The sequence below is a fragment of the Zeus faber genome (genome assembly GCF_960531495.2).
Source record: "Zeus faber genome assembly, chromosome: 9".
NCBI classification, from domain to species: domain Eukaryota; kingdom Metazoa; phylum Chordata; class Actinopteri; order Zeiformes; family Zeidae; genus Zeus; species Zeus faber.
This window is the reverse complement of record NC_137197.1, coordinates 28,032,594-28,045,093: the sequence shown is the minus strand read 5'-3', so window position 1 is coordinate 28,045,093 and position 12,500 is coordinate 28,032,594. Positions and strand designations below refer to the sequence as shown.

General features: G+C 43.6%; 1 protein-coding gene across 1 annotated transcript in view; it reads left to right on the top strand.

Annotated features, from left to right (window-relative positions):
* Positions 1 to 12,500, top strand: part of LOC307235079 (chloride channel protein 2-like) — a gene marked incomplete at its 5' end in the record, with an annotated part of 128,130 nt that overhangs the window by 56,351 nt on the left and 59,279 nt on the right. The window contains one exon of the mRNA XM_080007051.1: positions 8,217 to 8,267. Coding sequence (XP_079863177.1) covers positions 8,217 to 8,267 — 51 coding nt within the window. The remainder of the gene's footprint in view (positions 1 to 8,216; positions 8,268 to 12,500) is intronic.

The following is a 12,500-nucleotide window of genomic DNA, read 5'->3' as shown; positions in this document are numbered from 1 at the left end:
CAGGGCCACTGATAGCCGCTCCCTGTGGGGGGGGGGGGGGGGTGACAGTAGTTGTATAAATTCCATCAGCAACATCCCTAGGCAGGCGGTGTTGGCCATACAGGATGGCTCACTCTCGCCCCCTGCGACAACCCTAAAAGGCGTCAAGTCAATGGCCAGATGCCAGCAGCCATCGTTACACGTTGAAGTATTTTGTCTTGCAGCAGAACCACGTTCACACGGCAGCCATTCGCAGTCACACTCCACCCAGAAGAGCTGGTCGACCACCGGTCAGTGAATCAGAGCGGTATAGAAAAGTGGGAAGATTGACTGATTCATGTCAACATTATAACATAGAGAATGTGTCGCTTGATGAGGGGGAAAAAAAGACGTTTTTTCAATCCCGTTTGTCTGGATCCTCTCTGGGATCTCTGAGCTCTCTTTTCCATCGTTTAAAAAGTCAGTTGTGAGAATGTTTTTTTTTTTGTTTTTTTTTCAAGAAAATTCAAACGACAAACATCCGCGAGACGTAATGGGAACAGTGGATCTGTGGGATTTCAAGGACGCTAGGCAACAATATTTAATTCGCCATCGTTCAATATATTTTGTGTTATATTTTATTTATTCATGTCACCACAGATGATATTGGAATGATAAATCATTCAAGTATTTTGGGGAGTTATTAAGGTGACAACGGTTTTTATTTTTTGTTGTTGTGAAGAACCCGTGCTCTTTTGGTGCCAATTTCTTGTACTTCATGTCTTCTTTTACGTCAAGTAAATGTCTCCCTTAGGTTTTTTTTTAGATGTATAATATATTTTATTGGATGTTCAAAATAAAATAATTCCCGTCAGGTTATGCTATTTTAAAAATGAATGAATAAATATTATGAATATTACTACTTGAAATCAAATCATTTCAGCTCGGGAACAATAAGTAACAAGTGCAGCCGCTTTAATTAACATTTCACATCCCAAAAAACGCCAAACTATGGGTGTATGTGTCCCAACGATCATCTTGCTTCTCCTCAGAGTTCTCGACGCTGTGCTTTGTCTCCGCTCCGTGTGTGTGCGTGTGTCTGTGTTTACAAGCGCAACCTGTCCGCGGAGGAGGGGGCGGGGCTTATTTCTATATCGACAAACGTGATTGGTGAGGTGAAGGGTCAGCTTTAGACCGTCCAAACTGATTGGTTTTCCGTTGCAACTTGCCGAATTGCAGAATTCTTGGCGATAATTATTGTTATTGTTTTATCGCCCAGCACTAATTCAAAGTGTCCGAAGAGGGAATTATAGAGAGATTTATGTTTATTTTATTTATGTCTGATAATGGAAACACTGATTCGTGTGCAGACACACACACACACACACACACACACACACACACACAAGGCGTCAGGTTGTTTCATGTCATTACTTTAAATATTTGCATTTGCCACGCGAGTGTGTATCCTGTTTGTGTTTGCAAGAAGGATGCTGACGCACTGTGGGGGTGGCTGGACGTCATTCACATTCAGTTGCCAGCTGTAATGCGAAGCACACACATACACGCACACACAGATAACGTGTGTGTGTGTGTGTGTGTGTGTGTGTGTGTGTGTGTGTGTGTACCTTTGAATGAATGTACTCCTGCTTTTATATATCAAGTTGGGACACTGAACAATATTTGATTCACTGAGTGAGTGAGTGAGTGTGTGCACTGACGGGCAAAAAGCCTAGCTTGACTCAGTTACAAAAGTCACCTGCTGGAGTGTTATTCCTCACTCTGTTTACAGGGACCCCAAAATGTCGGCAGCATCACCACTACTCTTACATTAAAGGAGCAATAGACAACTTTTTTGATTTAACTTATCATTATCAAGTTAATGTGGATTGCAAAGTGTAATATATAGAATAATGTCACCATCTGGGTTTAGATTGTTTCCTATAAGCCTGAATATCACTATGCATTCGGAATGCCACCGGGTACAAAACGCCGGGAAAATGATCGGTTTACGGCAGTCTGTCACAGGAAGTGCGTCAACCAAGACACAACCATTAACGGCAATGGTGGAAGGTGAAGCAATATACTCCACGTAGATCATAAACCTTTGAATATAAAAACAACTCATAGAAATCTGTTGAGAAATGTAAATATTATGGTGCTTTTTAAACAGAAAAAATGCTTCTCCCACGTTTACTTGTGTTTGTTCACAAGCCAGTCTTGCCTGCTCCAATATGGCGGTGGTCTTGACTTACGGCAGCGAGGCACCAGAGCAGTCAGTGCAGCATCCATGGATATATGTCTCATTTTGCAACCATAAGAAATCAAATTTAACCAAAATTGTGACAATTTCCATTCAGCTCCTCAGTGAACATGCTTCTTTCTGAGCCATCAAAAGGCGATCCGGTTATCTTTGCGACAGCGGTGCAAAAGTTGTCTATTGCACAACATGTCTCCCAACACCATTCTCAGTGCAGTGAAGTGTTTTCGCAATTATACTGTGAGGGAATGAAAGGGAAGTAATGGGAAGTAAATGTTGAACTCTGTCGTTCGACTGATCAACCCTGACCCAACCAGCTATCCTACCAACTAACAAGCTATCCTACCAATCAACAAGCTACGCTACCAATCAACAGACCAACCAACCAACCCACCAACCAATCACTAACCCAACCAACACCCCAACCCACCTGCCAGCCACCTGAACAACCAACCACAAAAACAACCAATAAACCTCCCTACCAACCAACCAACCAACCAACCAATCACCCCTCTAGCCACCCTACCAACCAACCAACCAACCAATCACCCCTCTAGCCACCCTACCAACCAACCAACCAACCAACCAACCAATCACCCCTCTGGCCACCCTACCAACCAACCAACCAACCAACCAACCAACCAACCAACCAACCCACCACCCTACCACTAACCCAACCAACGCCCCAACTCACTACCAACCTACCAGCCAACCACCAAAACAAACACCCTGTCAACCAACCAACCAACCTACCTAATAACCAACCAATCACCTGAACAACCAACCACAAAAACAATCAATCAACCCCCAACCAACCAACCAACCAACCAATCACCCCTCTAGCCACCCTACCAACCAACCAACCAACCAATCACCCCTCTAGCCACCCTACCAACCAACCAACCAACCAACCAACCAACCAACCAATCACCCCTCTGGCCACCCTACCAACCAACCAACCAACCAACCAACCAACCAACCAACCCACCACCCTACCACTAACCCAACCACGCCCCAACTCACTACCAACCTACCAGCCAACCACCAAAACAAACACCCTGTCAACCAACCAACCAACCTACCTAATAACCAACCAATCACCTGAACAACCAACCACAAAAACAATCAATCAACCCCCAACCAACCAACCAACCAACCAATCACCCCTCTAGCCACCCTACCAACCAACCAACCAACCAACCAATCACCCCTCTAGCCACCCTACCAACCAACCAACCAACCAACCAACCAACCAACCACCCCTCTAGCCACCCTACCAACCAACCAACCAACCAACCCACCACCCTACCACTAACCCAACCAACGCCCCAACTCACTACCAACCTACCAGCCAACCACCAAAACAAACACCCTGTCAACCAACCAACCTACCTACCTAATAACCAACCAATCACCTGAACAACCAACCACAAAAACAATCAATCAACCCCCAACCAAACAACCAACTAACCAATCACCCCTCTAGCCACCCTACCAACCAACCAACCAACCAACCAACCACCCCTCTAGCCACCCTACCAACCAACCAACCAACCAACCAACCAACCAATCACCCTACCAACCAACCAACCAACCAACCCACCACCCTACCACTAACCCAACCAACGCCCCAACTCACTACCAACCTACCAGCCAACCACCAAAACAAACACCCTGTCAACCAACCAACCAACCTACCTACCTAATAACCAACCAATCACCTGAACAACCAACCACAAAAACAATCAATCAACCCCCAACCAACCAACCAACCAACCAATCACCCCTCCAGCCACCCTACCAACCAACCAACCAACCAACCAATCACCCCTCTAGCCACCCTACCAACCAACCAACCAACCAACCAACCCACCACCCTACCACTAACCCAACCAACGCCCCAACTTACTACCAACCTACCAGCCAACCACCAAAACAAACACCCTGTCAACCAACCAACCTACCTACCTATTAACCAACCAATCACCTGAACAACCAACCACAAAAACAATCAATCAACCCCCAACCAACCAACCAACCAACCAACCAATCACCCCTCCAGCCACCCTACCAACCAACCAACCAACCAACCAACCAACCACCCCTCTAGCCACCCTACCAACCAACCAACCAACCAACCCACCACCCTACCACTAACCCAACCAACGCCCCAACTCACTACCAACCTACCAGCCAACCACCAAAACAAACACCCTGTCAACCAACCAACCTACCTACCTAATAACCAACCAATCACCTGAACAACCAACCACAAAAACAATCAATCAACCCCCAACCAACCAACCAACCAACCAACCAATCACCCCTCCAGCCACCCTACCAACCAACCAACCAACCAACCAACCACCCCTCTAGCCACCCAACCAACCAACCAACCCACCACCCTACCACTAACCCAACCAACGCCCCAACTCACTACCAACCTACCAGCCAACCACCAAAACAAACACCCTGTCAACCAACCAACCTACCTACCTAATAACCAACCAATCACCTGAACAACCAACCACAAAAACAATCAATCAACCCCCAACCAACCAACCAGTCATTCTTCTAGCCACCCTACCAACTAACCAGTCATTCTTCTAGCCACCCTACCAACAAGTCATTCTTCTAGCCACCCTACCAACTAACCAGTCATTCTTCTAGCCACCCTACCAACTAACCAGTCATTCTTCTAGCCACCCTACCAACTAACCAGTCATTCTTCTAGCCACCCTACCAACAAGTCATTCTTCTAGCCACCCTACCAACTAACCAGTCATTCTTCTAGCCACCCTACCAACAAGTCATTCTTCTAGCCACCCTACCAACTAACCAGTCATTCTTCTAGCCACCCTACCAACTAACCAGTCATTCTTCTAGCCACCCTACCAACTAACCAGTCATTCTTCTAGCCACCCTACCAACAAGTCATTCTTCTAGCCACCCTACCAACTAACCAGTCATTCTTCTAGCCACCCTACCAACTAACCAGTCATTCTTCTAGCCACCCTACCAACTAACCAGTCATTCTTCTAGCCACCCTACCAACAAGTCATTCTTCTAGCCACCCTACCAACTAACCAGTCATTCTTCTAGCCACCCTACCAACAAGTCATTCTTCTAGCCACCCTACCAACTAACCAGTCATTCTTCTAGCCACCCTACCAACTAACCAGTCATTCTTCTAGCCACCCTACCAACCAACCAACCAGTCACCCTTCTACCCACCCTGCCAACCAAACAAAATCTGGGTGTCCGTGCCTCTCCTCCATGTTGTCAAAAAGGACTGCCGACGGCACAGACAGGATGTTGTGACGGGAATTACTGATGAGTTTTTTCATGTTATGTGACAGGCGGTGCACTTGCGGTTTTTCGTAGAAATATTGAAATCTTTTTAATCTCAGTTACGCCGAGGTCAGGGCCTTGGTCGCGCGAAACAATTGATTTGCGCGCCCAAAAGACGCTTCATGTGACCCCGCCCTGAGGCTGCTGCTTTTTTTATAATTTTATACTTTTGTCACTCTCCATCCAGACCTTTCAAGCTTATTCTCACTAGGATAATGTGTGCGTGTGTGTATGTGTTCTTCATTTGTATAATGTTTGATCACTTTTGATTTCTGTCGTCATCGACCCGCTTTTCCACAAAAAGAATGTTTCATCTAGTGCCAATTTAATAAGAAATCGGAGGTGTTATTGACTTTTTTTTTTTATTTTATTGCTGCCATAACCGTTCAGGGGCAGTCCAAGGTCAAAGTTTCATCAACACCATTATTAATTTTTTATGTGCAGCCGGGTGGTGATGTAATCGTGTGGATTTTAAGGCCGGCTCCATGGTCGTTAATTTAAAAAAAAAAAGAAAAGAAAAAATAAAGACGGGACCAGTTATTGGCCCCACTTTTCTCATCTCTCACTTTTCCCTTCTTTATTTTCTTTCCCTTGTCTCTTCTCTTCTTGTTCTCAATTGTTTTGGGATTTCCAGCCTTCTGTCAGTAGGCTTTTGTCTGTCTGAGGAGGCAATATGTTCCGTCCTCGCCATAAAGACGGGCTGCCGATGCTTTACACTGATCCCACTGCGTGCTCTCTCCCTCGCTCTCTTTCTCTCCCCTCCTCTGTTCTTGTTCTCTCTCCTTTTTCCTCCCCTCCTTGCTATTTTCTCCGTCCCTCCCTCTGAGCTCCCGTCATTCCTGAGTTATTACTTTCTAATCGTCGGTGAGCACAGAGCATCCCCACTCTGACAGGCATATCCCCAGTGTGCACACACACTCACACTCACACTCACACACACACACACACACACACACACGCACACTTATTTACCACTTTAAATATCCGAACATGGGTTTCCATCGACCTGTTGAAAAAGTGCTTTGAGGTCTTTTTATCGCTTTTTTTTTTTTCATTTATTTCTAGAAGTTATTCCTTCGTATCGTAAACCCTTCCATGGAAATACTTGCAATTATAGTATGATGTTTGTGTTGTTTTTTTGTTTTTTTTTTGCCTCAGTGTGTTTCTGTCCACGTGTGTGTAGGTTTCTGAGTCTAATATTTCTCAGTGATGAAGCCTGACTAAACTAAATGTTTGTGAAAATGTTTGAATAGATATATTTTCAAGCATGTGTATGTCTTTATAAGCTGTATATACTGCATGTATATAACGATGTATACAGTATATAAGCAGCATATGTCTCAGCGCTAGAATTCTTTTGACAAATGTTCGTCATTTATTTCCATCTCTTTTGGATACGTGTGACCTTTCCACCTGCTCGCAACTATATTCATGCCATGTGTATATAACAAAGAAACACAACTGTCGATAATAACAAATCAAATGCTTACATTCTTTAATTGTATTTCAAGTATTCCTAATAAAATCATTTGAATTCATATTTCTATGTGGTCCCCTTCCATGCTTGGATTTTACACAGTGTCCTTTCATTATTCACTTCATTCAACAGCACTTAAATAATGGAACGTCTGAAGCCTTACATTCATCATTTAGGATTTGGGCCCCCTTGTCGCAATTTTTTTTAATTTTATGTTTAAGTCATTTTAAAGTGGAGTCATTGGGGCTGGGACACTTTATGGGCGTTGATGTCAATTCCTAGTTATTGGCACTTGCTTCTGATTTACGGTCAATTTGGATTTGAATAACTTTTCTGCGTAAATATGCTAGACGCATAAGGGCACACACACACACACACACACACACACACACACACACACACAACACACACAACACACACACAGAGACTGTTTAATCTCACCTCATTATGGCTTATCTGTGATTAGATGAAGCTCCAGTTACTCAAACGCTCTACGTGGGTATGTGGACATAAATACAATATGATATTGTATATATACATATAGTATGTAATACCTATACTGTATATGAGATGCCTCCCACCTTCCAAAAAACGATCAATACATAGAGTATTTAGATGAAATGGAATGCAATACTGTATTACATATGCAATATATTGTAAGGAACAACTAATATGTAAGTACTGGAATTTGCCGTTCTAGAAATTTTTTTCACAGTTTTAGTGTAATTCTTTATTCATCGTTTATTCATATCTTTTTGGAGTTAAAAGCCATACAGATTTTGCAAACCTTGTTGAAAATCACCTGGCTGATAATGACAACCTGCATTGTTGACAAAAATATTCTGTACGATATTATTATTGTTGTTGTTGTAATACTTCTATACAGTATAACAATACAAGATTGTCATATATATATATATATATATATAACTGTTATATAACAGTTTAAAAAATACCGTAATACAACTAAAAGATGAGCGGTTTTAGCTTCAAGACTACACCTACGGCTTCCCCAAGTACCTCACATCACATATGTGTGCAAATACACCCCCTGTAACCAATACACACACACACAGACACACTCAAACAAAGACACTGGCAGAACCGCTGCTGCTGTGTGTGTCCGTGTGTGTCTAACAGTGTTTGTGTGGTCTTGTCTATCCCTTTCAGGGTTAGGGTACCCCTACGTTCTGGACGCCCCCGCCCGGGATTTTATCTCCGGTAAAGACAAGCTTGTTCCTTGTCACCCAACCCCCCCCCCCCCCCACCCCCACCCCCACAACCCCCCCACCCCCTAACGTTCTGCATTAATACTCCCATCATTCATCTCTTTGTCAAGAACCTGGATCCCCCTACCTGACCCCAACGCATTAATACAACCATCAATGGAGTAATTCCACGGTCCGTCCTAAAGGCTTCTTTCTGTGTGTGTGTGTGTGTGTGTGTGTGTGTGTGTGTGTGTGTGTGTGTGTGTGTGTGTGTGTGTGTGTGTGTGTGTGTGTGTGTGTGTGTGTGTGTGTGGTCGTGGTCCCAACCGCATGTCTGACCATACTTGTGCCTCCGCCCCCACCCGCCCCGTCAGTCAGTCTGTCTTGCACACAAACAAACCCTCACACACACACACACACATTGTCACACACCACCTTGTGGCTGGACATTAATCAAATATCCGGGTGAAAAGTCTGTGATAAGGACACGGACTGCGTTGCTGTCCAAATATGAGATTTCCACGCCGTAAGACGAACTCCACCAGCCCGGCCTCATTACAACTAGCCGCTGGCGCTAATGGAAAGTAATGAAGAGCTCTGAATGTCTTGGTTTTGTGTGTGTGTGTGTGTGTGTGTGTGTGTGTGTGTGTGTGTGTGTGTGTGTGTGTGTGTGTGTGTGTGTGTGTGTGTGTGTGTGTGTGTGTGTGTGTGTGTGTGTGTGTGTGTGTGTGGGAGCCATAGGGGAGAGAGATGAATGGCTCTGATTAGGCACTGCAAGCTGCAGAGGAGCTCGATGATCAATGTCTCTCCTCTTGCTACTGCTTAAAGTACAGAAAAATGAACCATGGCCGGGCACACGCACAAATACACAGTGCACGTGCACAGACACACACAGTACACTCTTATTAATGTTTTCATCAACCGGCGGCTGCTGTGTACTTGTGCGTGCATGTGTGTGTTGAGCGAGTTCCAGTCACGTTGCACCACTGTAATAGAGTTGGCAGATTGATGGCGGGCTGGTTTCAATCCCTCAGTTGGGACCGTATGAATACGTACTCATGCCGACTGCAAAGCCCATGCATATCTTGTGTGTGTGTGTGTGTGTCTGTGTGTGTGTTAGTTTGGTGTTGTGAGAACTATGTTGTGCATCTTGTAAACTGAAAGCGTACAGTGCAATGTAAACAGCCTGTACGAATTTGCTTAATGTGTTATGTGTAAATTTACTTTTTTGGAAGAGTGTATGTGTGTGTGTGTGTGTGTGTGTGTGTGTGTGTGTGTGTGTGTGTGTGTGTGTGTGTGCGTGTGCGTGCGTGTGCATGCCTCGGTGAAAGTGCAAGTATTGTGCTGGTGTTTCTGCAGAAGCCTAGGAAAATAAAAGCGCTGACTCTGCATTTGTAGTTGATTTGGGACCGCGGGGAGGGGGAATAAGAGGGAATGTGGAAATGGAATGAAAGTTGGGGAGAGAGAGAGACGCAAGGATGTGTGGTGTTAATGTCAAGGGTCTTAGGGTTAGGATGGATAGAATAGAGGGAGGGGGGGGTGAGCGATTCAGGGGGATGAAGCGTGCAGTACCAGCAGGTCTCCAATTGGTTTTTGGTTTTAGTCAGGCTTTCATCCAGGAAATGAAACGACTTACCTCTCCCCTGTGTGTCAAACCTAAATGCACACACACCGAAACACATTTAGTCACACACTCGAGCACACTCGCTCCCGTGGTGATTGACCATCATTGTCATCATCAATGCCACCATCTGTCTTTCTTGGCGCTGTTTGTGGCATGTCCGTGTGGGAGTGTTGGGGTTTAGAAGAAATCACACACACACACACACACACACACACAGCCACATCAATCACTTCCTTTCAGCTTCCCGGCACACACACCCACATCATCAAATGGCCTTCCACTCCTTCGTTATCATTCAGGGTGTCGATGTTTTTTTGGAAAAAGTGCCAAAAAGCATCCGCTTGAACCTCGGCAACCATTGCCAGTGATCCTGAGGAATTTCACACGGCCCTTAACAATTGTACTGTCTTAAAGGGTAGGTTCGCCATTTTTCAACCCAGGTGTAAATGTCCTGGTCCTCACTTTGATGCAAGTATAAGTGTGTGTGTGTGTGTGTGTGTGTGTGTGTGTGTGTGTGTGTGTGTGTGTAAAGAGTTGAACATGAAAACGCTCTCACTACATTTCAACTGGGGGAGGGCAAAGACACACTCATGCACTCTGCATACACACATGAGGAACCAGAGATACATTTTAGTAAACCGTGCAGCATGTACATTTATACAGTCCGTACAAACTATACAAACTTCAGGAAAGCCCTCCTGCCATGTGGCGGTCATGTGAAAACTTTTAAATTAAGTTAAATATGCAGATTATAGCATGGCATCGCACCAATACGAACACTAGACAAAGTGTGTCTAATTAATTTATAGGTTCATTGAGAATAAACCCGCTGTGAATTATGATAAAGTGCAATTTTAATGTTGAGTAATGAACTAAACACTAGGGATGTATCCAAATATGTTATTCGGGAAAACACAATTAATGCGATGGAAACAGATATTTCTCCTACCTGAGGTTGCTCGTTATTATTTGTAAAAAAAAATATTTATATATTGCCTATAATTGCCGTGTCTGTGCGCTGACAACGTGATTAGTGGAGGTACTATGGCCAGTTCTTCATGTCCGGCTACCCCGCTCGACCCAACAGGGCAACCCACTCATGCTACATCGGCAGCCCCCCCACCGGCGTTCCTACGCTGATTCCCATTCAACTGAAGGATATTTATATTATAATGTTGTTCTATAATGTTTCAATATTTTTTTCTATATTGTTAATAGTTTAGATTTACAATGCAAAACAGAATCTTTCGAATTTTAATATATTTTTTTTTTTCCAGTTTCCAGTTAAATACATCTAAAATAATAAACACACTACTTTTATTTGTTTTATTTGGAGAAACGGGAAACGGGCAGACGCAGCGGAGCGTAAATGCAAATGGAGAGTTTCCATTACGCATTTACTTTGCCGCTGCTCTACACTTGCCTTTTTTATAAATTATCAGTCTTGAAAAAATGTTGGACAGTAGTTATTTTGATTTGAAAGTGTTTAATGAAAATGTAAAATTGTAAGGAAATCATTGGGGGACCTCCCTTAACGTCGATTGGGGTTTGAAAATAATGGACCCCAAAGGGGTCCGATCGGCTGCGTGTGGCTATTAACGGCCGTGTTTGTGAATTGGATGCCTGTTGCAACGAGACTCATTTGCATAGAAAGGGGCCAATTTTGCCAAAAATGTATAAATAACAGCTCATTTAGATACGTACAAAAAGCGCCGGCGCGGCACGACGCTTTCTGCGTGGCGGTGTAGTAAGGGATGCATTTCACCGTTTGCTGGTGCTTTGTAAATTAGACGCTTGCTTTTTGTGTTATTGGCACTGGTTTTAGCAGCCGCAAAAGCCGCGCAATTGCTTTGTGAATTTGCCCCTATGTTTAATTAAAAAAAAATAAAATAAAAGAGAGGGAGAGAAAAAATACAGTATGAAGATATACTGTATATTTCATAATTAATTTCTTCAAATAGTGTTGGGGGTCTTATTTACTTCAACTACAGAGGGTACCAGGCCTTTATTAGAGGCAGGCTTTTATATCTCAAACCGAACCAAACTTAAATTCTCCCTTTGAATTTTAAATCAGACTTCCGTCCGGGTGCCATGCTCCTCAAAATAAATACATCTAAAATGAAAACAATTTAAGAGATTCCTTTTTTTGTCATTTCTCAGCACTTACACAGCATTATCTTTTTTGTTCGGAGAAACTTTTTGAGTACCGGTTTATATTTGAGGAAATACAGTGTATGCCAATATGAAATCAATTTGATGTTTTGTAGGCACAAAAATTGCATTGCCAATGAATATTAGGTTAGAAAATACAACATTTCCCGTTTTAACGCGACTTCCGGTATCAACTACGCCTACGTCCTCTATCCGAATACCGGTACAGAGACAGATCATTTTGTTTCTTGAACAGATAATAATGACCTTTCTGTACCTCTACAAAACAGTATAATAAATATGATAAAATGTCAACATGACAGAGTCACCTTCAGGGAATGCGTTCTTGGCGTCTTGGCATTAAAAAGAAAAATGATTTCGGCTTAGTTTGTTCTTGAAATAGCAGAGGGAAAATAAATGTAACCTGGCTGTAATAAAACGTCTTAGCATGGTAGAAAAGGGAATGGATTC